Source organism: Haemorhous mexicanus, chromosome 21 (genome assembly GCF_027477595.1).
Source record: "Haemorhous mexicanus isolate bHaeMex1 chromosome 21, bHaeMex1.pri, whole genome shotgun sequence".
NCBI lineage: Eukaryota > Metazoa > Chordata > Aves > Passeriformes > Fringillidae > Haemorhous > Haemorhous mexicanus.
In genome coordinates this window covers 257,292-283,510 of record NC_082361.1, presented here as the reverse complement: position 1 = coordinate 283,510, position 26,219 = coordinate 257,292, and the positions used below count along the sequence as shown (strand labels likewise).

General features: G+C 45.8%; 1 protein-coding gene across 1 annotated transcript in view; it reads left to right on the top strand.

Annotated features, from left to right (window-relative positions):
• LMX1B (LIM homeobox transcription factor 1 beta) overlaps nucleotides 1-16,173 on the top strand; it is an 83,352-nt gene extending 67,179 nt beyond the window's left edge. Inside the window, exons 3-8 of the mRNA XM_059864926.1 lie at nucleotides 8,949-9,181; nucleotides 11,758-11,936; nucleotides 12,321-12,398; nucleotides 12,791-12,857; nucleotides 13,695-13,856; nucleotides 15,540-16,173. Coding sequence (XP_059720909.1) covers nucleotides 8,949-9,181; nucleotides 11,758-11,936; nucleotides 12,321-12,398; nucleotides 12,791-12,857; nucleotides 13,695-13,856; nucleotides 15,540-15,697 — 877 coding nt within the window. The 3' untranslated portion in view covers nucleotides 15,698-16,173. The remainder of the gene's footprint in view (nucleotides 1-8,948; nucleotides 9,182-11,757; nucleotides 11,937-12,320; nucleotides 12,399-12,790; nucleotides 12,858-13,694; nucleotides 13,857-15,539) is intronic.
• Nucleotides 16,174-26,219: the final 10,046 nt, after the last annotated feature.

Genomic DNA, 26,219 nt, shown 5'->3' with positions numbered 1-26,219 from the left:
TGACCTTACAGAAGCCAGGAGGTTTTCATAGTTCTGTGTCTAATCTTAAAAATTCAGTTTATAGGGCAACTTTAGTAGTCATCCATACTAGAACAACCAGGCTCGTCTGTTCTTTAATTTAAAAAAGATGAATCAGATGTTTCAAGTCTTCGAAAAACACTGTATTAAGAGGAGAATTTATTTTCCATCCTAATATTAATAGTAAGTAATTGACATAAGCTTAAGAGTCACTTCATGTTGCAAGAATAAATTACCATTCTTAGGCATTGCAGCAGACACCTTGAGTTACCTGAGTTTTCGGGGTTTGTGTTGGGGGGTTGGGGTTTTTCAGTGTTCCCTTTCCTTTTTCAGTGCTTCTTTTTACAAAGCTCTGTGCTTCTGGTAAGAGTCTCTTGTTTTTATCAGAAGAACAAAGTTTGTGAAAGAAGGACTATAAAGAGAAGCCATGTGAGATGACTGGGGGAGAAAAATTTCATCCATTAAAGGTCAGCCTAAAAGAGCACGATTTAGAGCAGAATATAGCTGGAACTTTTGTAAGACAAGCAGCAACTTTTCATGCTCGGATGGGGATTCTTGGGTTAAATTGCTATCTTTGAGTTCTGAGCTTGGAAAGGTATTAAAGTGGAATTAAACCTTTACACAATCCTGCTCTTGTGTCATTCAGGATTTTTTTGGGTTCTGTTTAATTGTACAACACAGCAGGGTTCTGAGTGACTGGTGCTTTAAAGAAATGAAGGGTAGGGTTAAGTCTGCAGCCCACTGCTCCCTGCTAATCCTTCTTGTTCCTTGAAGAAGGATTTACTTTTGCTGCCAGCTTGTGAAAGACTTTCCTCCTCCCGAAGAGATTGTTGTGGCTTTCCTGGGGAGGTGTGGTTGCTATAGCAGGGAGTCACGCCTGGGTATTCTCTCAAACCCTACTGAGAATGGGCCAAAAAAGAGCCAAAGAAGAGTAAAACTGGGGATTAAAAAATGGAACAATGGGAGACAGGAAGATAGGAGTGGGAACAAATGGGAATTACAGCACCAAAAATAATGCAAAGTGACAAAAAGAGGAAATAGAAAAATAATAGCTGACAGTTGGACTGAAAAGACAAATACTACAAAAGAACAATTTATTTTCAACCGGCAAAGAACATAAAAAGGCATCTGGGAAATAAGACACAGCCCTATGTTGAGGACTTTTTTTTTGTTCTTACTGTATTGCAAACATACATGCACCAAGTACACAAACCTGCTCATGCTTCCCTCTCTGTTCCCCCTTTGCCACAATCTGTTTATTTGAAACAAAACCTTCTTGGGTTTAAACTGTGTATTTATTTATTTGCTGTTCAATGATGTCTCTAACTGTGTCTGTTCCTAGGGACTAAAAGTAGGGAAATTCTGGGCTTTTCTTATTAAATCTTGTCATGCTTATCAATAGTAGAAGAAAATATCCAACTTTGCTCAAATTCTGTTCTTGAGTGCTTTCCAGAGAAATAACTGCCTCCAGTGGGCACTTGGTTTTGCTGCTGCTTAGGGAGACAAATTCCTTAGCTCATGCCATGGCAGTGCCCTGGCACCTCCACCTGGCCCTGCCCCAGGCCGTGCCCCCCTCGCCCTGCGGCAGCTGACTCCTCCAGCTCGTCCCTTGGTCAGGGCTTTCCTGCAGCAGTCTAGAACCTGCATTTTACACCTCACCCCCTTTGCTCTACCGACAGAACACAGCCTAATGTTGCAAATATTCAAATACTTCTATCTCGGTGAAAGAAGCAGAAATTTTCATTCAGCGTAAAATTTGTCACAATACAAATAGAATTTTAAAAGGAGCCCCTGCTACATCTAACAGCAAATCTCTCTGAATGCCTTTCCTGCACCCCACTGCTTTATATACAGGGGAGGCAGAGAGATATAATAGATGAAACATTTTGTTTATGAAGTGTCTATGTTTTGTTTTATTTCACATGTTTTTGCAATATAGATAACAGATTACACCACAGAGCTTTCATTGCCTTGTGCTATAAAGATACTATAAAGCCTTTCTGGGTATTAATAATAGATTGTGTTGATGAGTTTGGAGAAGCTGGCAATAGACCCCCCACTGCAAAGACATTAACACCACAGGACTAAGGTATCTTTCCCTTGCAAATCAGTTGCTAAATTGGCTGTGCTGATGAGTTTGGGCACAAGCTCTCCACCAGCATCACTGCAGCAGGCACAGGAAGTGATTTTGTTTTATACTGGCAAATAACATTTCTTCCTCTCCGTGCTCTTAGTTGTGAGGAAAGCCTTGTGTAAATTCTTTCCCTAAGTCATTCTTGCCAGCCAAGAAATAACTTAGGAATTACATTTGAATTGCTTTGACACGATTATTTTTTTTCTGTAAAAGTGAAGACCAGGCCAGTGAATCACAACAGTACAATTTCCCTGCTTATGGGGCCTTTAGGGTGAAATCTCATATAAAAATTGCATTAGAAGATTTTCCCTGTGTTGTTGGTGATGTAAATTCAGTGTGCTATTTAGCGAACAAGCAGGATAAGATGTCTGTCAGTGCAGAGACTGGAGCCAGCATCCCAGCTGTTCCTCTGGGCCCCTCCACAGGCCACTTCACCCACTGGATCCTGGCGAGGGTGCAGAGGGAGAAGATGGAGGTGGATTTAATTAAATTTCTGTAAATATCTGAATAAAAATCCAAAGGGAAAAAAAAAGGACTGCCCATTTTGTTTTGGTGACCAACCCCCCCAGCTAGGTAGAGCTGTGGCAGAAGCACAAATGCCCCGAGAAATACAATGTTTTTACAGCCCATCAGTGTGATTTGGGGAATGCAAAAAGCAGCAGAAGCCCATTTAGCCTCTTTGAAACTCATGGACAAAACTAACGTTATCTCACAAATGTTTGCACTGCCTAGAAATATACCTCTAGCAAAATCACATATTTTGGTAATTCATTAAGTCTTCCTAATTGCAGCCCGAGCTTTATCAATTCAATTGGTGCCCTTAACTTTTATAACAGTTTCTGTTCTACAGAAAAGATTAGGAGAAAATTGCAGCCATAATCTGTACAGTGCAATTGCTGTGCTATAAAGAGGAATGGGAGTAGCTGAGAAGAGCAATTGGATTCCCAAAGGTGGAGCACAGTAGAGCAATATCAGTGACTTTGTAAATGAAAAATTGTTTTAATTCCCTTCTAACAGCAATAATTCTATTCTTCATAAATTTTCCCATCAAAGTGTTGTATGGAAAAATGCTGTAAAATAGAACAGCATGGCAGTGATGGAAGACAGTTGAACAAAGTGGTCAATTAGGGGATGAAAATTAAGCAAAGAGAAGAATTCATTGTGTCACATTCTGCTCAAAGCGAGAAACTGCTCTGCACTTTGCATTTTATGTTGTACTTTATAGTTAAGGGGGATGTAACTATTTAGGTCATTCTGGTCCCACTTGAGCAAGTTGCATTAGGCTTTGAGCTCTAAATTCTGTGTGTCTTTGTGCTTTTGTCTAAGCATCCCAGTTGCACCCCAGAGCTGCTGGTGGGCACAGGTTCGAGGTGGGCACAGTGGCTCTGACCCTGCCCACAGCCAAAGTCCCTCCAGCTTCACAGCAAGAGTTGGCATGGCAGAATTGGTGCTCCCTATGGTTTTTTAGCCATCAGCTTGTCTTGGCAGGGGAGTACAACACTCCTCATGGAAATACAGGTAAAATATTTACATGAAGAAAAAGTCATTCACTACCAAGATAGGCAATATGTAATTTGTGAGTCTAAATCCACATTGTGAAATGCAGATTTAACACATGCTTTCACCAGTAGCTGGTGTTCATACTACAGCACCTGTGGATAGAGGGTTAATAAACATTTTCTTCAGTTCTCCCTGAAGAATAAAAAGGTTTCTTTGTTTTAGTTTCTCTCTAAATATTACAGGTTTTTTTCTAGAAACTTTAAAATTTTGCACGTTTTATTACGACTTGATGAAAGGGAATTATCTTTCTTATACTGAAGTTTCAGCTATGAAATTTGCTTTAATAAACTATGTAATTATTTAGTCTGCAGGGAAAATATGGTAAATGGTTTATTTCATTTTTAAGGGGGTGGGGGGTTTCAAATAATAAATTTATAATATACCTGTTCTGCTTTACTGCATTCAGGATGTTTTGTGTATTCTGAATTGAGTGAACTGTAAGGCACTACAAAAAATATTCAAGTCCTGTGCTGGAATAACCCCATGCATACTGTTTTTCCAATTCTATGTCATCTAAAGAAAGAATACCAAAATTTATCCCAAAGAGCAAGGAACAGCTATCTTTCATTAGTAATTTAATCTCTTTTCTTAATAAGACTCAGTTGTGTGAAAAACATGCTGTGTTTTACTCTGGCTCTGCCCTGTTTCGTGGCACAGGAGTGTGGAGCAAGCGTCCAGCGTCAGAGCAGGCCAGCAGGGATGTCCCAGCAGAGGGGAAAATGTCACATGAAGAGACTGCACCAGGAGTACTTACACAAGTCGTGACCCCCACCTTTGCATGTTTATTAAATAAAGAAAAGCCAGGTATCTGCTGTGGTTGCTGCAACACAAAATGTCAGAATAGCACAGAAAGGGAAATGACTGAAAGTCTCTGATAGGTAGGCAGCAGCATCTGTCCTCTTGCATACATCAAACACAGCTTAATAACTTCCTATTTACTGCTTCATGGCAGAGGCCCAGTAAATAAACAACCTGACTGAATTAGTCGATTTTTCTACCTTTGTCCTGTATAACAAACCTCTTGAACCACTCTTAATGTGAACGGCAAATTTCACACTGCACACGGACATCTCTCAGCACAGATTAAATTAGTTATAATAAAACAATTAAAATCTATTTGCTCACAGACAGGAGGAAATGAAGGACCTGGCTGAGCACAGAAAGGTAAAGGGTGGGTTGTCAGGGCACCAGGAGAGTAAACAGCAGAGCCGGGATTCTCAGAGCAAAGCAGGGTCAGACGTACTGTGAGATAACCGCGCGGGATATAATAAATCAGGGCTCCGAGTTGCACTCCAGATGGCTGTGCCATGCAGGAAGGCACAGTGGATCATGTAACTGTGGTTGTTTCTAAGGATTACTGATCCAGCCTGCCTTCTCAGGGATATCCTAACAAATAAAATCTTTATGGCCTCTTCCGCTGGTGAACATTTTCATCTACTGGTTAAAGTCAGGACATGTCTTAGCATTTGCATTGCCCTGATACATATGCAAAATTAATTTAAGTTCACACAGTTTTGGCTGGCAAAGACTTTTTGATTATCTAGTACTGTAAAGTTGCTTCACAGCATTTATTGTAAATACTCTGATGGACAGACAGGCCATTGTTCTGAGCTTTAGCTTGGCTGAGTCCCCCAAGTGTTCCAGGCATACAGGCAAACACACTTAAAAACTCCTAAACCTATTGAGTTGTCTTTCAAAATTGTCCAGGCAACAGAATTTATTTATAAAACTCCGCAATCATTGATTCAAAACAAGGTTTTCTTGTTCTGCTTTTCTTCTTTGTCCTCTTTGAACGATTTTCTCTGGAATGTTTTCGTTGTGCTTAGGAGTCGGAGATTTCCTGCGGCTTCTAATAAAGGCATTTGATTTCCACTCTCCACATACTTTAACACATCCAAGGATTTTGAGGTTTGACATTAGCTTTAGAGACCTGGAGATAATCAGCCATGGGAGTAAAAAGCCAGAGTTACGCAAAGTATTTCTAAAAGGTATAGAAAGCAAAAAAAATATTCCTTTAAATGTGGTTGGTGTGGGACAAAGTCTTTGTCTCAGCACAGAATATCTGTGTGCTCCCCTTCAAATTTATGGCTTTGATTGAAACCTGTAAGGGGGTGATCTGTAAAGTATTCCTGCTATCCTACACTTCCCAACAGGTTTATTACCATTCGTTTATAAAATGAACAGTCTAACGAGCAGTGGTTTAGATCACAGCTATCAAAGTCTGGTCATTTGTCAAGATTAGTTTCCTGTTGTGAGATTGCCTTGTGCAAAAAGAGTGCATAACCTTGTGTTCCTCTTGGGAAGCTGAAAAAATACCTATAAACACCCTATAAGATAGGTTTAATGAAAATTTTATAATCTCAGAATTCAATCCAACACTCTGCTCTGTGTGTGTGTGCGTGTGTATTTGTGTGAACGCATGTTATAATACAGAGTACCTGTGTACAGGGGAGGGAATTTTCTTGACAAGAGTTAAATTCAGGATATGAAGTCCATGCAGTATTGTCAGGGCAATTTAATGTTCATTTGAATGAGTTAATCTACACTGATGACAGTGTAATTCGTTATAGCTAAAAGGCTGCCTTGGGAAGCGCTGTTGCAAAAGCACCATCTTTACAGGAATAGTCGGTTGCCAGTAAATAACACAAAGTATATTTCTATTCATGTTAGATATATTAATTTTGAAGAAAAAGAAAAACCACAACCACTAAGGCAGTGTGACAGCAAAGGTGCAGGTCAGGGAAACAACAGGCTCCGCGGGACGAGGAGGTTATCCTCGTGTCCCTGTTCGAGGGAAGGTGCAGGGGATTTATGCTTTCCTGAGCTTGTCTCCTTGAAATTGTCTGTAAACTGTGTTGCATTTGTGTTTTCACTGCCACTGGACGGTGGCGTATTGTGCGGTCTGCTTGGGAGACAGCTGGAAGCAGCCGCAGCCCATCCCGGAGCGATCGCAGCCCCGCCCGGGGGCCGCAGCGCCCGGCAGCTCCGGCTGCCTCTGCCTCCTCTCCGCTCCCCGGCGGCAGAGCCCTCCCGGGGAAGGCTCCGCGTTCTCCCCGGCCGCAGAGGGGAGGTGGGCACCTGCCCGCGGCGGCGGCGGCCGGCCGGGCTCCCCGGAGCCGTGTGCGAGCGATCCCCAGCGCGGCCGCGCTGTGCCCGGCCCGCCGTGGGCGCGCTCCCGGTGCGGCCGGGGAGCGGCACCTCGGGGCCAGCCCGTCCCTGCCCGGGCATCGGCACCTCGGGGCCAGCCCGTGCCTCCCGGGCATCGGCACCTCGGGGCCAGCCCGTCCCTGCCCGGGCATCGGCACCTCGGGGCCAGCCCGTCCCTGCCCGGGCATCGGCACCTCGGGGCCAGCCCGTGCCTCCCGGGCATCGGCACCTCGGGGCCAGCCCTTCCCTGCCCGGGCATCGGCACCTCGGGGCCAGCCCGTGCCTCCCGCGGCCGGCGGGGACGGGAGAGTGCAGGGACGTGGCGGGACAGAGCCTTCGCATCAGCTCTGCCCCTCCTGAGGTCTCCAGGTGTGCCCGTCCTGAGGGCATGCCCTCGGACAGAGAGGCCAGGCTTGGTTAAGTGAGTCAAATAAGTTTAAGCAGTTAAACAGAAACAACTATTGTACTGCACCTTTTTTTTTTCCCTCCCCTCTTTGTGTGTTAATCCTTTCAGATATAAAATTGTGCAGAGATAAAAATATTTTCTGCCTAGGAATTTGCTGGCTAAAGCATTGTAAGGAAAACCTTGCCGACAAAGCAAACGGAGCGTATGGAATAAGCCATCCTGTTCATGGCAGTGCCCGGGGTCCTGGGTGGCATCAGTTTCCTTTTGATCAGTTGAATTCATTACAGACCTGAAGAAGAGCCACTAGTCCACCTTGCACGGCTGTTACCTTGAGGTTGTGGTTGTGCAAAGGTGTGCACAGGTGTGGTCACTCCCAGGTGCAGCCAGGGAACGCCCCAGTGCCCGTCTCAGCCATTTCTGGATGCTGTGTGCCACCATACTGACATTTGCTTTTAACTCCTGCCCACTCTGACTCCAGCCCTTTGCCGAGGGCTCGTACTGCCATTTTCCTGCACTTCTCAGCTCAGACAAAATGGAGGCTCTGGAGGAATTAATAACTACCACAGCCTTAGCCTTCTAAACTCACAGAGAATTGCCTTTTTTTGTGAAAAATTATAATTTTGATGACAGAAAAAAGTCAGCATACCCCATGCTAAAAGGTAGAATCTAATTTTTTTTTTCTGTGAGCACACTGGTGCAGTGGTGTTCATTTCCTTGCTGAAATGTAAATGTTCATGCACCTTGCACTGTGATGTATTGCCATAAAAGACACTGAATTTCAAATCGCCAGCACACCATGTGACACAGGGATGTAACAGCAATCCGTCTTTATTTGAGGCAGCCCTTTTCTGAAATCTCACTTAAGGAGATTCCCAGTTGCCATTAGGAAAGCAAAATAAAATTAATCTAAATAATTCTAACTTAAACCTAGAAAATTAATGATGGATGAAAGACAGGGTTTACAGAGCATTAATAAGAACTAGTCTGGGTGCAGTGTGTGTTCTAGGGTCTGTGATTATACTGGTAATTTGACAGATTGTATCACTGCCTATCTCTGCCAAAGGATGTTTCACACTATTTAAAATGCACGGTACTTCCTTCAGAGACAGGTTGTTCTGGAATAACTCAACATCCAAAGAAAAGCTGTGTTATTTCACTCCTCTCTTTATTGATTGCATGTGTACAATCATGTGTGTATGCACACGTGCTGACTTTGCCTCAGCAAAAGCACAAAGTTTTCATGTCAGCCTCCTCAGAGACAGACAATACCAAAAATGGAAAGTCTGTTCAGAATAGGGCTTAAGTACTGAAACCAGAGACCCTGCATAAAACAAAGCATGAGCTGGTCCTTCCTCTAAAAGGTGAATTGAAATACATTTGTGTTTAAGCAATTATCCAACTTCGGGAGCTCCCTTTTGTTTCTCATTTTGAAAAGAAAGAAACCAATAAGATAAGGATAGATCTTAGGGGGCTTTGGCCAGGAAAGGTGATATAGGGAATCTCAAGACCAAAGGAATTGAGAGTTGAAAAAATTGCATGCCCATGCTATTTCCAAGCCTAAGGATGCAAGTCTTGCCGTGTGCAGCAGCGTGAGCCAGGCTGATCTGTGCAGACACGGCTGGATTTAGATCCACGTGGGGTGTGATCTGATGCTCCCTTGACTGTGCTGCCTCTCCCTTGCAGGCTGTTTGCTGCCAAGTGCAGCGGCTGCATGGAGAAGATCGCGCCGACGGAGTTCGTGATGCGCGCCCTGGAGTGCGTGTACCACCTGAGCTGCTTCTGCTGCTGCGTCTGCGAGCGCCAGCTGAGGAAAGGGGACGAGTTTGTCCTCAAGGAAGGGCAGCTGCTCTGCAAAAGTGACTATGAGAAAGAGAAAGACTTGTTGAGCTCAGTCAGCCCAGACGACTCAGACTCAGGTGAGCTTTTCCCACACCTGCTCTGACTGGAAAAGCTGCATGGGTCTGTAGAGCTTTTGTGTAGAAAAGTGCATCCATTTTCACATCCACTTCATCTATATGCATGTGCCACCCATGCAAATTTTCAGGCACAGCTGAAAACATTCCTACTGGCAGTCTGCTTTCCCTAACCTGACTCCCTTCCTTAACCTCCTGCTTAGTAAAAGACAAAATCTTTCTGCTTTCATCCATGTGTTTTTCTGTAAGATCATACAGCATGAATCAGACTGACTTTAGCTACCCACGGTCTCTCTCAAGTGAAGTATCAGTATGCTGTTCTCCATAGGCACTCTTCAGTCCACTTCACTTCTTTTTCAGGGGATCTTCTTCACATGCAATTTCAGCTCTAAACTAGGAAAAGAGGCAGAGCAATGATATGATTTTCAAGAGGAATCTCTCTGCCAATTACAAATAGTATCTTTAAAAAAGATCGCAAGTGCAACACAGAAGTACTGAAGAGAATCTGAAAGTAACTGAGATGTGGCTTTGTGCCATTATAATTGCACGCTTGTTTTCCAAGAAAATATAAAAGAAAATCAACAGTTACCATTCCATTACATGTACAAATTATATATTTGCCTCTGGTTTATGGGAAAATGTGTTACTCTATTTTAACTGGTAGCAGAAATTATCCTTGATCTCTAATGCACCTGCCTGTGTCCAGCACACCCCCTTGCCCAGCTGGTGTGAGGCTGCCCCACACTGGAGCTGGTCACAGGAACCTTTCCCCACTGCTGTCCCCACACTGGGGCTGGTCACAGGAACCTTTCCCCACTGCTGTCCCCACGCTGGGGCTGGTCACAGGAACCTTTCCCCACTGCTGTCCCCAGCTGGGGCTGGTCACAGGCACTTTCCCCACTGCTGTCCCCACACTGGGGCTGGTCACAGGCACTTTCCCCACTGCTGTCCCCACACTGGGGCTGGTCACAGGCACTTTCCCCACTGCTGTCCCTAGCTGGGGCTGGTCACAGGCACTTTCCCCACTGCTGTCCTCATTCACACAGGCGCTGCTGGCAGCTGCATTTGGCATCAGCTCTGAGCAGGGGTGGGCTCCTCTTTGGGACCAGACTGACTTGTCATCTGCAGTGAGCAGCTACCACGGTAGCACAAACTGGTCTTGGCTTCAATTTCATTTCCCTTTGGCACAAAAGGGAGTTTCTTAGTCCTGGAGATGCTTTTTTCCCCTCATTATTCTCTGTTAGTCAAACCCAAACCTGAAAAACAAGCTGACAAATTAAACAAGTTGTTTGTCTCCCATTGTCTAACGCAGTGAAAACACTGATCTCCCAGGGGTCTGCGTGAGAGCACACAGTCTGCAGAGCCCTGGCTGAGAATGTGTCCTGCTTCAATCAAATATTTATCCACTGGACACAAAAGTAACTCTCCAATGAGCAGTATTAATCCTCACAAACCTTTCCTTAGAAATGGCATGCTGGAAAGTTAATAATGTCATGGTTATTAAAATGACTGAACTTCCCTTTAATCATTAGGCCAAAGATGCTTATTAAAGTAAAAGGTAATTAGACTGCTAGGTGCATAATAATCAGACCCTAAAATGAATTAAAATCTAATTTGTTGATTCCCCAAATGTAGTCTTTCAGTATATAAAAAAATTCATGTTCTTCTTCATGTTGAAGTCCTTGCAATAATGTGATAGATTTTTCTGGAAGAAAAATCAGTAATCTGGTCAAATAAAATATGCTGAGTTGAAAAGTTGATTTTCTCAACAAAATGTGTATTTACCCATCAACCTTTGCCACTATGCTTGAGATTTCCCAGGACAATATACTAACACATGTAATATCACCAGATTGTATGAGTATTCAGAATTTAATTATAGAAAATACAAAGAATCTCTTTGGTCTACACAAGCACATAGATACTTATATACATTTACTGAAAAAGAGAAGTTTGTGCTTGTACATACAGACACATTTTAATGCACAGAGGAAGTTTACTGATGTTTTCTGTGGGAAGTAGAAATGAGATGATAAAGATTCTATTTAATATTATTGCTGGAGCTTCAAAACATTCAAAACTGTATTCAATAACTGGAATCTGTACTATATTCAGTTAGATGGCCTTTGAGATACTTGAGTGACACTTGCTTTATGCTGTTTTGCTGCTGCAGCAGTGGAGGCAGTAGAATTTGTCTGCAGGTAATGCTTCAGGAGAAGCTGGAGTTCAGCTGTGAAGGTAAAGGTGTTTATCTGGTGCTGAGACTGAGGCAGGTGAGCCCATGGGACCAAGAGGTGCTGGAAAGGCACAAAGTGTCTCTGTGCCCAGTTCCTGGAAATACTGACCCATCCCCTGATCAGTCCCACGTCCTCAATTAAAAATTGAAAACATTTTTATGCTTTTGTGGCATTTGATTTAGGCAGGGCACACAGATCTAAGATAGTCTCTTCCTGCCCACTGCTGCTTTAGGTATTCAAATAACCATGGGACAATAGTTGAACCTGTTGACTGAAGAGCAGTTCTCAGACATCCTGTTTTCTTGGTGGAACAAGTGCAATTATATATCCTTTTTTCACCAGTCAAAAGTGATGATGAAGATGGAGATGTTAAGCCCACCAAAGGCCAAGTAACCCAAGGAAAAGGAAGCGATGATGGGAAGGACCCAAGAAGACCCAAACGACCACGGACAATACTTACCACACAGCAGAGACGAGCGTTCAAAGCGTCCTTTGAAGTGTCCTCTAAGCCCTGCAGGAAGGTAGGTGCTTCAGCAGGGACCAGGTCAGCCCTGACACCAGGCCACAGCCGCAGACAGCCCTGCCCCTTCCTGGGGCAATAGGAGCTCTCCTGGGGCGAAAGCAGAGCACTCTTTTTGCACAGAAGTCTTTTATGGGTAAAATTTAGTGTCATTTTCCTCAGCTCAGACTCTTTGTTCAGTAGTTACAGAACTGGTAGTGCCATCAGGGGCAGAACTTGACAACACTATGCAAAAGTATGATGAATTTTTAAAAGTAATTCCATACATGCAGTTTTTGTTGTAAGTACAAACATTCCTCCTAACAAAACTGATTAGTGGTTTTTTGGGTTGTTTTTTTTTTTTTAACTTATGAAAAACTGCATCATTAAGCATTTCCTCCTGCAGGTCAGAGAAACACTGGCAGCTGAAACAGGGCTCAGCGTGCGAGTCGTCCAAGTCTGGTTTCAAAACCAAAGAGCAAAGGTAGGCTGTTTGTCACATTCTCAAAAGTCAAATGCAGGCTGTGCCTCAACTTGGGCTCTTGCCCTGGCTGCAGCTCACACTGCAGAAGTCCCACAGCTGAGCTCTGTGTGTTCTGCCTGCTCTGCTCTCTACATCCACTAGAAAGGCAACTTCCAAACACAGACATTAAATTCATATGCTCAGAGCAACTCAGGGTCGGGAGTAAATTTTGCATGCAAATCTGAACTGGAAACTGAAGTGTTTAAGCTTAGAGAAACTGAACCCACAACAGTGTGTGCATAATTATAAATGGTCTGTGTTAACTGATAAGACGTTTGCAGAGAGTTTTGTAAGGAAACAAAATTGTTGCATTTGGAGCTACGAGATTGTTCTGTTCTTCTGCCTTTTTTCAGATGAAAAAGCTAGCACGAAGGCACCAACAGCAGCAGGAGCAACAGAACTCGCAGCGACTAGGGCAAGGTAGGGGATTTGTGGAAAAGCAAAGTGAGAGAGAAAGAATCTGCAGTTGTCTGCAAGTGCCATTCCCAGATGACACTTCAGCACAGCGACCCAGGGCGCGTGCTGGGCTGTGGGTGACGTGTGCCATCAGCAGTGGGAGGACACAAAGGTGTGCTTGAGTGCCCACGCCAGGTTACCCCAAGTTCACCTGGTGGGATCAGAGCCCAGAGGTGCTCATGCAGAAGCTGTTGCCTCGTTTCTAGTAGAAATGTGCCACGTGGAGGTGTCTGCACCGGAGGAAATCCCCAGGAGGCTTGCTGCAGACAGATCCTCCAGTTTGTTTTCTTCTGCAGTGAGGGGCACAGTGCTCAGCTGGGAATCTGCACAGGCACTGGGAATCAGCATTACTGCCCCAGCCAAGGCATGGAGAGCCCCTCCTGGGCCCCCAGGTGTCTGGACCCTGGGGCAGGCACTGCACACGGGCACTGGAACTTGCTCTGCTGCTCTGTGGCTACTCTTGAGCATCTCCAGCTCCTAAGACCTTGCAGCCTCGAATCCTCAGCTTTACCCAGAGCAGAAAAACTGGGACCAGCAGAAGTTAGAGAATAACTGGGCTCTGTCAGACAGAGTATATGGACTTTGGCAGGATAAGGTCCAGGACCAAGGAGCTCCAGAAATTACGTAGAAATTACAAGTCTTTCAGCTTATTGGTCAGGGCTCTACGCTCAGACAAAATTTGGAAAGTTTCTCTGACTGACAGGATACCCCTGACTGCATTTGCTAGGGTTCATTGTTGCCACTGATTCTGCCCTGTTCCCTGTTCCCCAGCAGTAACTGCTCCTCCTCTTTGCTTTGCAGAAGTAATGTCCAACCGAATGGAAGGGATGATGACATCTTACACACCACTTGCACCACCACAGCAGCAGATTGTAGCAATGGAGCAAAGCAGTTATGGCACAGACCCATTTCAGCAGGGTCTTACCCCTCCACAAATGCCAGGCGACCACATGAACCCCTATGGTAAGGCATGCCTCATTCTGCCACATCCCAAGTAGCTGGGTCCGTGTGCTGGATCACACACCACAGGGGCAGCAGCTTTATTGGCTTTCAGAGTATTTTTTCTGGGATTTGTACCAGGGAATTTGTACCAGTCAGTTTTATGTGTGTGTTTTCTTGTACACATGAGGGGGTAGAGCAGAGCTCATTTCAAGCTCTGGACACCTTTCAGAACTATTTCACAGTATAATTCTGATAAACAATAAGCAACATCACCTCTCTAAGCTCCACTTTTTTAAACCGCTGTCCAAGACACTGAAAAATAAACAGTACCAAATTCTAGCTCCCTCACAAATTTTTCCTTTTTTCTTAGAAGCTTTGAGGAAAAAGTGCCTTCAATAAAGAGAAGTAATCTATTCATTACAAAATGAATAAGCAGCCCTGTAAGACCACTCAGATTGGATGCGTGGATTTGTTAAAGAACAGTTCTTGAGCTACTAAGAGATGGGTTACCACAGGACATTTCTCCTGCATAGTTTTACTCTCTGTCCCAAATCAAGATGACGTTTGCTTTCACGATTGCTTGACCCCACCTCAAAAGCATTACAAGCACTAAATGCTCAATTATTGGCTCTGGACAATTGCAGTGTGGTATTTAAAAAGAATGCCAGAGGATTTTTCAGACTGTGATTCTCGGCCTTGGGGTAGCCCACAAGGGCCTGTTTCAGCCTCCCTTCTGCTGACCAGGAGCACTGCACTTAGAGGCTCACTCGCGCATCACTGTCCCGAGCACAGCGTGCTCAGGCCAACAGGAAATCTGCTCTGGGTCTGTGTCATTACTTTTGCCACTGAGACAAGTCCATGGCGCACGCCAGGAAGTTTGGGAGGTCCTGTAAGGAGCTGAGGACATATGAAGTGCCCTGGAGCATTAGGTGGCTTGTGATTTTGTTGGTCTGCTTGGCTTTCTGAGTGAAACTCCTCGGGAAGTAGGTTCTGTGCTCCAAAAGGGTGCAGAGGATGGCACAAACCCCTTTCCAATGAGTGTGTGAGGAAAAAGAACCAGACTAACACTTTTGCAGACCCCCCCAGGACTTGAGCTAGAGCTTTTTCTGGTACCTCCAGTGTTGAAGTAAGCTGAAATCTTGGTTGCTGAGGGAAATGCAAGGTGCTGTTCCAGACCAGCCCTAAAAGAGTGGGATTTTCTGAAAGGAGAGAATTTTTACAGCTGTAGCTCATTTGAGGCCAGGGAAACTAGGTCTCTTCCTGGGTCCTGTCACACTGGTAGAATTTTGCCTTGTGTGTATATGAAGACCAGTGTGATTATGGCTCTTAGACCATGACTCCCTGTCATGGGCACCCTGGTTCCACCTTTCTTGACAGTCCTGGTGCTCCCATGAGTGCTGGGGCCCTGATCCTCCGCAGCACTGTCTGCTCCTGTTGTCAGCCAAGACTCTGTTTTGTGCTGCTGACTGAAATTGAAATTAAACCCTGGCAGGTTTGGGCGCATTGCTGCCGGCTGACCCCTGTGGGTTGATTTCAAGCCCTCCTCCTTGTAGGTCAGACCCTCGTAGCCAAAGGGTGCTAACATGCGAGCCCAGGAGCAGGAGAGTTCCTGCTGGCTGCAGCTTGCAGCACGTGAGCATCCGTGTGTGCTGTGTCCTGCCCGGCTGCGCAGCATCCAGCCTAACGTGTGCATTTCATTTGCAGGAAACGACTCCATTTTTCATGATATCGACAGTGATACCTCTTTAACTAGCTTGAGCGACTGTTTTCTTGCCTCTTCCGAAGTTAACTCCATGCAGGCTAGAGTAGGAAACCCCATTGACAGGCTGTACTCTATGCAGAGCTCCTATTTCGCCTCATGAAAATAAAGAGAACTAACAGCCGGCGTGTGTTTAGCCAGTGACTTTTCCAGTGCAGACTCTACAGCCATATGTTGCCCAGCTCTTCCTTCACAGTGACTCTGCTGCCTCTGGACTGCAAAGAGCATTTTTTTAGGAAGACTGTCTCTGTTTGCATATATGTGTATGTATGTACATATATTTTAATACCTACATACATACATATATAGAGAGACAAAACACATCCACCCGTCCCATACCCTTGGTTCCCAGCTGGCGCCAGACCACGAGACAAGCACGGAAGGAACAGAAGAACCTGCTCGTCCTCAGCCTTTGATCTGGTTTGGTTTGAGCTCATCATCTTAAAAGAAATGGATTTTGTGGAAAGCTAGACCTTTTCCTCCTCTCTCTTCTCCTTTCTTTTGGATGTCTAAACTTTTTTTTTAGCCACTGATACTGGCATCAGTCAACCGTATGACAAATAAATCAAAGAAACTGGAGATTCCTCCTTTTCTTACTGCATGATTCATACTATGTTGTGGATAAATTGCCATTTGAACTGTGAGAAGTTAATGTAAATGTGACGTTCAACATTTGTTTCCTTTCTACACTTTTTCTACATAACCTAGATCTGCTCATTAGTTTATAGCCCTTATGCGTATGATACTGAGGAAACTGGTTTGCAGTATTTGTGGAGAAAGCCAGTGATTTCAGAGTAAGAAAGGTCTATGACCCTGGAGAGGAGATGCGTGTTAGGGGCAGAGGCATTTAGGTTAGTATTGATCTTAAATAATTAAAACTAAAGGTGCTTACAAGACAGATCTATTTAATTTCTTTCTGAAGTGTGAGATTAAAATATTTACATTTGTTTGTAAGTATTGCAGTGCCAAATTTCAAGTCTAGACCATGATTGGCAAAGAAGTGTTTTTCATTCTGTTCTGTCTATTCGTTTTGCATGAGGCATAAATGTGCTGTTCTCTCTGGTCCATCTGGAATAATTAAGCACTCCTTTAGTTGCCTTGCCTCAGCAAGAATCAAGGATGCACAGTTCTAGCCTGAAACACCTGAAGTCCTGAAATGTGCACCAGCCAGGAACAGGAAACTGTGAAAGGAATCACAATGGGAAGTTCAGGTATGTTGAGCTGAAGTTTTGCCAGGGCCTGCAAACCCCCCCTGCCAGGGCTCCTGGCTGAGGTGCCGCTGGCTGGGCGGGTGAGCTCTGCCAGGACAGCAGAGCAGAAGGGGCGGCCAGGCTGACCTCTGTCTCTGAGGCTGAAGTTTGAGCACATGTCATATAGATCTTCGTAGGGCATAAAATATCATAAATAATAATAGTATAGCTATAACTATTGCCTGGTGATAATTGTAAGGTGGAGAAGCAGACAAGTACAGTCATGGCTCTCAGTAGAGAAAACTTCACGGGGAATATTTGCCAGGGTAATATCAGTAATTATAGGGTGTGTTCAAAATAGAGCTCATGGGGAAAGATTGGCAGGATAGGCACTTTCTTAAATAAATACCTTTAATATATTGACCATAATAGCTGAAAAACAAGTCCAAAGCTTTCGTTACTCTAACTCCTCCGGGCTGAGGACTGGTACCAGGCCAGCATCGCAGTGTCCCTGTGGGGCTTGGCATCTTCTGTGGGAGCGTGGGTCTGCCACGGAGGGGGAGCCCAGAGCAGGACCCCTGCACCCTCAGCACCCAGGGAGGGAGCAGCCCCGCCGGGGGACCTCAGCCTCAGGGAGCGCTGCTGGGAGCCCCGCACCAGCTGGTGGAGACAGGCCCTCCTGGAGTGCCGGAGGCACGGGTGGGAAGGGCAGGATGATGGGGCCAAGGGAAAAATACCATTTTCCCCCAGCATGGAAGTGTGCACTGAGCATGTTGGGCGTTTCTTGAGAAAGCCAAGTTTTATCTGCAGTGTGAGGGTGTAGGTTATCACTCTGGAGAGGATGAGAGCACTGTGGATGAGACTCTGTGTCTGTGTCTGTGTGTGTGTGTGTGTGCGCGCGTGCGTGCCTCTGTGTGTGTACATGTGTGTCTGTGTGTGTGTGTGTCTCTCCATGTGTGTCTCCGTGTGTGTCCATGTGTGTGCCTGTGTGTGTGTCTGTGTGTGTGTGTGTGTCTGTGTGTGTGTCCGTGTGTGTGTGCCCATGTGTATGTCTGTGTGTGCCTGTGTGTGTCCATGTGTGTGCCTGTGTGTGTGTGTGTGTTCCTGTGTCTGTGTGTCTGTGTGTGTGTCCGTGTGCATGTCTATGTGTCTGTGTGTGTGTCTGTGCGTGTGTGTGTGTGTGTCTGTGTGTCCGTGTGTGTGTGTGTGTGTATGTTTGTGTCCGTGTGTGTGTGCCCATGTGTATGTCTGTGTGTGCCTGTGTGTGTCCATGTGTGTGCCTGTGTGTGTGTCTGTGTGTGTGTCTGTGTGTGTCTGTGTGTCCATGTGTGTGTGTGTGTGTGTGTGTCTGTGTGCGTGTGTATGTGTGTGTCTGTGTGTCCGTGTGTCTGTGTGTGTGTGTGCGTGTGTCCGTGTGTGTGTGCCCATGTGTATGTCTGTGTGTGCCTGTGTGTGTCCATGTGTGTGCCTGTGTGTGTGTCTGTGTGTGTGTGTGTGTCTGTGTGTCCGTGTGTCTGTGTGTGTGTATGTCTGTGTCCGTGTGTGTGTGCCCATGTTTTGTCTGTGTGTGCCTGTGTGTGTCCATGTGTGTGCCTCTGTGTGTGTGTGTGTTCCTGTGTCTGTGTGTCCGTGTGTGTGTCCGTGTGTGTGTTCCTGTGTCTGTGTGTCCGTGTGTGTCCGTGTGTATGTCTATGTCTGTGTCTGTGTGTCCGTGTGTGTGTCCGTGTGTGTGTTCCTGTGTCTGTGTGTCCGTGTGTGTCCGTGTGTGTCCTGAGTGTGTGCACGGGCAGGGGTCAGAGCTCAGTCCAAGGACCATCCTCCCACAGCCTGAGGTGCAGAGCCCCTGTGTCCCGCACGCAGCCCCCGTCAGGAAAGGGACTGGTGGCTCTGTGAGGGTTCCAGGGGACATCCCTGTCCCTGTCCCTGTCCCTGATTGCTGCCATCCCCAGGAAGATGGGTCTGTTGTGTCCATATGCTTTGCCTAGTGACCATTCCCTGCTTTCTGGCAAGGATGTGGTTTCAGCTGAGCATTGTGAGCCCCTGGATATATTTTGAAATTGAAAGGATTTTCTTTTCTTACCCATTCAAGTATTTTACCCTTTCTTTGTGTATCAAAATAACAATTTCCTTTCTCTCTGCATGATAGCAAACATCTATAAAGAACTCAGGTGATCCTCACTGCTTGCAGGGCAGAAGCAAGCAGGTTTCATATGGCACATGTAAACATGTCATTTGTCACCACCGACCTCAATGGATTCATCGTTTCCCTCTTCTCCCCTCTGCTGGGCTACTTTACAGTCATAGGAAAGCCTCTCAGATGCACCAGTTTGTAGACTCCTCACACAAGCACAGCCTGGCTTCATATCTCATTACTGGCAGGATCAAAATGGCATTTTTGGTGTTTACAGGGACTTACATGAGAACTATAACATGACCTACAGTTTGGAGAACTGCCTTGTCCCAACTCTACCTCTGCATCTGGGATGGATGTTGAAAAATAATCCATCTCCAAGGAAAAAATCAGACATCCCATTTTATAGCTGAAGTATAATTCTTTGCTGATTTTTTTGGATGACTGTTTGCCACCTTTTTTTTCGTGCTTGTACATACTATCTCCTCTCCCTTGGTGTGTCGTACGATGATGCCTTAGCTGTTTGTTGCCCCGTGTTCTGCCACCCTTGGAGCCACACACACGCACACATTCGGGCCCTTGGCACGTGTAACATTTTCCATGCCATGGTGGGCCGCTGCTGGTCCAGGGAAGGAATGCATAGGCAAGGATTTCCAGTGGGCCTGCAATAGCTGGCAAAGGCCAAAGTTCATTAAAGCAAAATAAATGTCACTTTCTTTTTGTGGAATAAATTATCCTACTGGAGTGTGATCATTGTGGTTTTAACCTGGGACCTTGCAGTAAAAGATTATACAGCAACCTCTGACCTCTTTGATTTCTGCTTTACTCTTCTGTTGTCAAGGGAATGTCCCTGATCAGGTGAAAGTAAAATGTTTAATGGGCCATATCACAGTAATATCTTACATCGAGTCAAATTGATAAACTCTTGCCAAAAATTCTTTGCATCTGGCACTTCCACGGAAACCACAAGCAATGATTGCACATTTGGGAGCTCAAAGGCTAGAGGTCATGACAGCAGTTTATTACATGCACCTTACAGTGATCATTTTCCCTAGGAAATTAACCCCTCTCTAACAGAAATGCATCAAGTGAGCTCTTCACGGTGTTTCCATCATATTGTTTTGGCTAATCAAGGAATAAGTGTGCAGCTAAAGTGGTGACAAGATGCAATTAAGTAAAAGATGATTGATTAGGTTTCAGTGTGCTTAATAATGTATAGAAAAGATGATTGCGAGATCAGAATGAATATACTGGGTATGAGCTCAGAGGTCCTTCTTGTGCAGCTGCAGGTCTGTGAGGGTGGCAGAGACTTCCCAGCCCCCCTGAGCAGTTCCTGAGCTGCCTGGTGTGGGTGCAGCTGGGCTCTGGGTGCAGCAGCACCTTCCCCTGCCGTGGCTGGCTGCCGAGGGGACGGCTCAGGCTGGGCGCTGCTGCCCCAGACCCTCCTCATCACTGCCCTGTTGGGCAGCCTGGGGCAGGAGGCAGACACTTCACAGTCACAATACTGAAGATAATTATGTTGCTGTAAATAAATGGTGGTGGTTACACTCACTTATATTGAAACATCATCCTGGGTATTTTGATCTCCTTTTCTCCTTTAAACTCTGTCATCGAAACCAACCAGATCACGTGGCCCAGTTGCAGCTAACCATGCCTGAGATGTGGCTCGTGTTAGTTGCACAGTAGCTGCTGGGTGGATTTTTCAAACCCAGGCTGCAGAACTCAGATGATCATTACCAGGGCCTTTGAAGGGTCATTGCTCAGCCACGGCGCTGTGCATCGTGTCACGGGGAAGGTCCTTCATGCCAGCAAACCTTCCAGAGGTTATGTGAACCCACTTCCCTCTTCCTACTGTGCTCAGGACTCCCTTCCAGTTTCCTTAAGGGTCAGAGGTATATCCTAAGCCACTGCCCCAGGTCCTCCAGTGACCCCAGCTCTGGGATGCTGCTGGGATGCTGCAAGCTGGGCTTTACAAGAGCACCTCTATGAACCGTGCCATAAGAGCTCTGGTTCTCTCTGAAGGCCACTAGAAATGAACAGCAGAATCATGAGGAAGGGAAGGATTCTCACAAGCTGGAGCTGGGTCACAGCAGTGAAAGGACAGAGGCAGCTGAAGCACAGCACGGCTGTGGGAGCTGGAGCCACAGTACCCAGAGTCCCAGTGCTCTGGATCAGCTTCACACAGCCCCGTGCCCGACTCTCCCCTCGAGTCTGTGACCAGCAGCTGCTCCCTAGCAAGCAGGTCCCTCCAGAGCCCCTTCTGTGGCCTGGGGGCGCAGGGCAGCCCCCAGCCAGCACTTCAGGCACCCGTGCTCCTTGCTTAGGGACGTGCTTGGGCATTTGCTTGCCTGGTCTTTTGGCTTTGGTGGGCTTTCAGCACGGTCTTGCTTCTCTGAGGCCGACCTGACTGCGCTGATGGCTGTTTCCTCCTGCTGGCTGCAGCCTGGATCACCTTGGCTTGGGGCACTCTGGCTCTGTTCAGCAGCAGCTGTGAAGGGGCTGCCAGATACTTTGCATTGGGAACTCTGTTTTTAGGTGAACACCCTATTTTTTAGCTGTGTATGGCTGTATTACTTGTATATTTATATATTCTGTATTTATGTTATCGAAATGTAGTATTTTGTAGCTGTCTGTTACAATTTGTTTAACTTGTAAAAAATATGACTGTGCTCTCTCATACTTAACCAGCTCCTTTCACTGTAGATTCGCTGCTCCTTTCCCTCTGTGTCGGAAACAAACCACCATAATGTATGTAGATTGGAATTTTTTTTAATTTAATTATTTGTCATTATTAAATTATTTATTAGTGTTTTTAATTTTCATTTCACTTCAGTTTTTTTCCTGCCACCATTGCTGGCAGCTAAGATCCATGTTTCACATGCATCATGTTCCTTCCCACGTGCATGTGCACGTACACACACACACACACACACAGAGTATAAACAAAAACAGAAAAAGAAAAATAAGAGAGAGATTACACTTCAGTATATTTGTAAATAAAAGCAACCTGTAAACTAAGCAGGACTTTCTCTCAGTGTGCAGTTCTTTCTTTGCTTTTGCAGACTGAGAGTGTGTTCTCTGTGTCCTGGGGTTGGCACCAGTGCCCTGGAGAGCCCGGGACAGGGACAGCTGGGCACTGCCTCGATGGCTTTAGGGCTGTGCAGCTGGAGCCCAGGCTGCCTGGCGGAGGGACACAGCAAGGGTGGTGGCAGAGGCTCCTTTTGCACTGGTGTTTGGCCCTGAAGGTTGAGAGCTGTTCTGCAGGGGTGGCCACAGACTGCTACACAGCCTGGCTCCTCCGGGAGCTGGCCAGACCCAGGAGCCAGCCCAGACCCAGGCCTGGCAGAGGAGCTGCTCCGTGGTGATCTCAGAGACCCCGTGAGATCTTTCCTGTGCACAGCACATGCAAGGGCAGCCTCATGCTAAAGCAGACAAAGTGTGTAAGTATTAGCAATGGATTATAAAGTATCCATCTAGTAATGGCAAATTCAAGACTAATATAAAATGATGGGTACTCTCTGGTGTCTCTTGGACCATGTGACATAAACATGGAACCTCAGCTGAGGTTTGATCTGGTCATATCTGATTACTCACTGCTATTCCTCAGGTCCAGAAATACCCCATTTCTTTTCTATGCCTTGGACATCAAATCACAATTTCTATTTCTTAATGAAAAATCAAGGCATGCAGTTTTACAGATATCTAGTGTCACTAAAGGGGACAGCCCCATTTCCACCCTCCCATGCCACTTCATCCCACCCCTGTAGCCCTCGTGCAGCAAGGTGGGTTCCCCAGCCCCAGCAGCCCTGCCCAGCAGTGAGGACGTGCTGTGCCCCAGGGCAGGCTGCTGGCACCCAGTCTGCCCCACTGCAGTTTGCACATCACACGGGTGACATCACAAAGGGCACAACACATCAGGAGGTGGTATCTCAGTGACATAATAAAAATCAGTTTAAAAGTTTTCCCCCTATTTTGTTCCTAAAGGTCCACAATGTAAGTGCTGAGCACAGAGCTCTCTGCTCAAGCTCTCCCCAAGGAAAGGGAGGAGGCAAGCCCCGAGTCCCACCCGAGCACTGGATCAATAAAGCATTTCTGCTCCTAGCTCCATTCCCTCCAAACTGCATCATCCTGTCCCACTCACACTGGTTATTGGTGGAATGTCACTGAGGAAAAATGAATTGCCATTAGCAATTGGATTCACCTAAGTCAGAATTAGCTACTCAAATATTCATGTTCTGTGTGTATCTAATATTCATGAAGGAAGAATTAGAGTTGCCTGTAGCCATTTTTGAATCTGCCCCCAAAAACAGGTGAAAGGGATCACAAAAAAAGGGAGGAAAAAGAAAGATTAATACATTCGGGGCTTGGTGTTGTGCATTGTTTGTGTTCTGTTTCTCTTTGGTGTCAGTGAGACAGAATGGAGGCTGATTTATGTGCCACAGCTGTAGCAAACAAAAGAAGAAGAGACCAGGGAAATGGCTAGAGGTAAAAATGCCGGTGCAAGGGGCTGAAGGTCTGCACCTGGGTACTGCTTCCCATGCAGCCTCCCCCGCCTCGGAGCACCTTGTAAAATCAGATTATCTGCTGGACACAGGAGTTCAAACAGCCCTTCAAAAGATTTGTCTTAATAATTGCTGCCTTATCTTAACTTCTGGTTTTTTATCAGCCAAACTGCTGCTGGGAGGCAGATCCTGAGGATAAGGTTCTGTCACTCTTAATTATTATTACCTCTTATAATGAAAACACATTTGTTCTTCCTCCCGTGCACTTGGAAGTGGTGTAACAAATGAATGTCTAGTGTTTTATCAGTAATTTTAATAACATAAAAGAACTATTATGAATATGGCCCCACTGTATAAATGATTGTACATCAAATGCTATGAAATAGATGGCATACTTGCTTCTCATTTATTTATATTCAAATATAAGCCAATTACTCAGTAAGAATGAAACACATTTTTATGTCCTCAGAAAACTGTTCTTTCCTGAAAACCAAATTTGGCAGTTAGATGCTGTAGGGCTATTCTCCATCACAGAAAGAACATGATAATTAGCCCCAGAACCAGCAGGTACATTCTGAAATGAGATGATAGAAATGCTATTTCTTTGTTTACTTTTGATGGGAAAATGAAACAATTCTCTCTGAAAGCTTGCTAACGGATTTGGCCTGCAGTATTTGCCAAAGCCACAGCCACCACTTGCAGTCTTCAGCTGGTTTTTCTCATACTTCAAGAACCAAATATGAATCACTTGGATAAAAGGATGGCATGGTGTCAGTTGTCTGTGTGAAGACCTTGAATTCAGAACTGATCTGCACATCTCCTTGGCCTGCAGCTCCTTGCACAGGTCTGATGGTTCTCACCAGCCATGGCCAGGGCTGGATGCTTTTGGCATAGAAAGCTCAGCATGGCTTTTGCAGGATCACCTGGTGAGCAAGGCCCAGTACTGGGCATGGCCAAAGCTGCACCCCAAACTACCAAGAAATCAAAAGTGGAGAATTACATAAAGCACGATGTGAACTAGAGCAATGCACATTTCACTGCACTGAATGATGACAGAGTCTTTGCTCTGCTGTCTGGATTTACACTAACACTATCTAGACCTTTAGTTAGCAAGAGGGCATCACATTCTCTCATCTCTAGCCAAAATGTGGAAGTGAAGTGATATTTTTGGATGCCTTTGGGATGGTGCATCCACAGGGAATCGTGCAGGGATCTAACACAACATCTGCCCTTGTGCTGACTGACTGACTGGCAGAGAGGGCAGATCCAGCTCCTGGAAGCAGCAGGTAATGAGGGTTTGATCCTGACAGAGTCAGATGATGACCAAAGAAAAAAGATTCTGTAGGACAGGCTGATAAGAGCAATGTTTTATGGCAAACCTTTAGCAGCTGACAGGAGGGACAGGCTGGAGCTATACGTAAAGCACAGGAGCCTGGCTCAAACCTCTCATGTCGTCCATCAGTGACAGAAATTTTTGTCATTGTCATGTGCTTGTGTGTTCCTCCCCTTCCAAACAAATCTTTCCATATGCTGTGATATTTTACTTTTAAACAGACTTAGGTAGAATTCACCTGGTTTTGTCAGAGTTGAGCCATTTTTCCAAATTACTGTGGAAAAGAGTAGAGCACTGAAGGGTTCCTTACAGCTTTCTACTTGGAATAATACTTCCTGAATAAACAATCAACCTCATTTGGAGCTCAACACAGTTCTTCCCCAAATTATTTGTAGCTCTTTTGCTGCTTCAGTTCAGTGTTCAAGACAATGTTTTGGCACACTGCCTCCTCCCCTCAGGTGATGGGGCCCAGGGAGCACAAGTAGGGAGCTGGAAGTGAAGAAGGTGAGGGAGACCTGGTCTGTAGAGGAGCAGAAGTGATGGTGCATTGATGGCCACCTCTGTTCATGGCATTTTGGGCTGAGCCTGGGGAGAGCACCTCTCTGCTTCGTGACCCTGACTGTAACCAGACACTGACCCTTTCAGCCACGAATTTCTCTGACCCAGCTGTGGGGACAAGTCCTGAACTTGTGGGGACAAGTCCTGTCCATCGGGTGGGACAGGGACCTTTCCCCAGAGCAGTGGGAGGGCACAGGCTGCTGCTCTGGCTCTGCCACTGCAGCAAGGATGTGGGTCACAGAGTTTTGGTTTTTTGGGGATTTTTTTGGGAAGATGTTTCACAGTGAGGCATCTGTATTATTAAAATGAGGAACACGAGATGTGAAATGCCTTTTCCTTCTGAACACCTCTTCTGTTATTACCTGCTCTTCTCCCCATCCCCTGAGATCCCCAGGGAGCACGTCAGGGCTGGTGTGCCATGGTTGGGAGCTGCACACCCGCACACAGCCAAGGTCTCCCCACCACATCCCTGCGGGTACTAGCACCTCTCAGGCAGGCTTAATTTGTTCCTTTGTTCGACGGGAAAGGAGTAAACCGGTGTCCAGCAGCACACAATGAGTTGCTCCCGATCAGATTACCAGAGATCCGTCCCATCTGGGCCATCCCATCACACCTGTGTTGTCAGATTAGTGGCGATAAGGAGCCGCTGATAAGCCTTGCACTGAAGGGCTCTCCGGGAACTCCGAGCATTCCTTGATCTTTCTTTACACTTCAGCGCTATGCGGAAACCTTTTGTTTTAGGACTGAGAAGAGAAAACAGGTAATTATACTCCCAGTGGCAACACAGCAATAGAAGTCTGCTGCATACTGAGGCAGGCAAAATACATCTGACTAAAAACAATTAATTACGTAGCCCTGGATAACTTATTTTTTCGCTTCTATAAAGAGGGAGAAGCCCCCAGGCTGTGCAC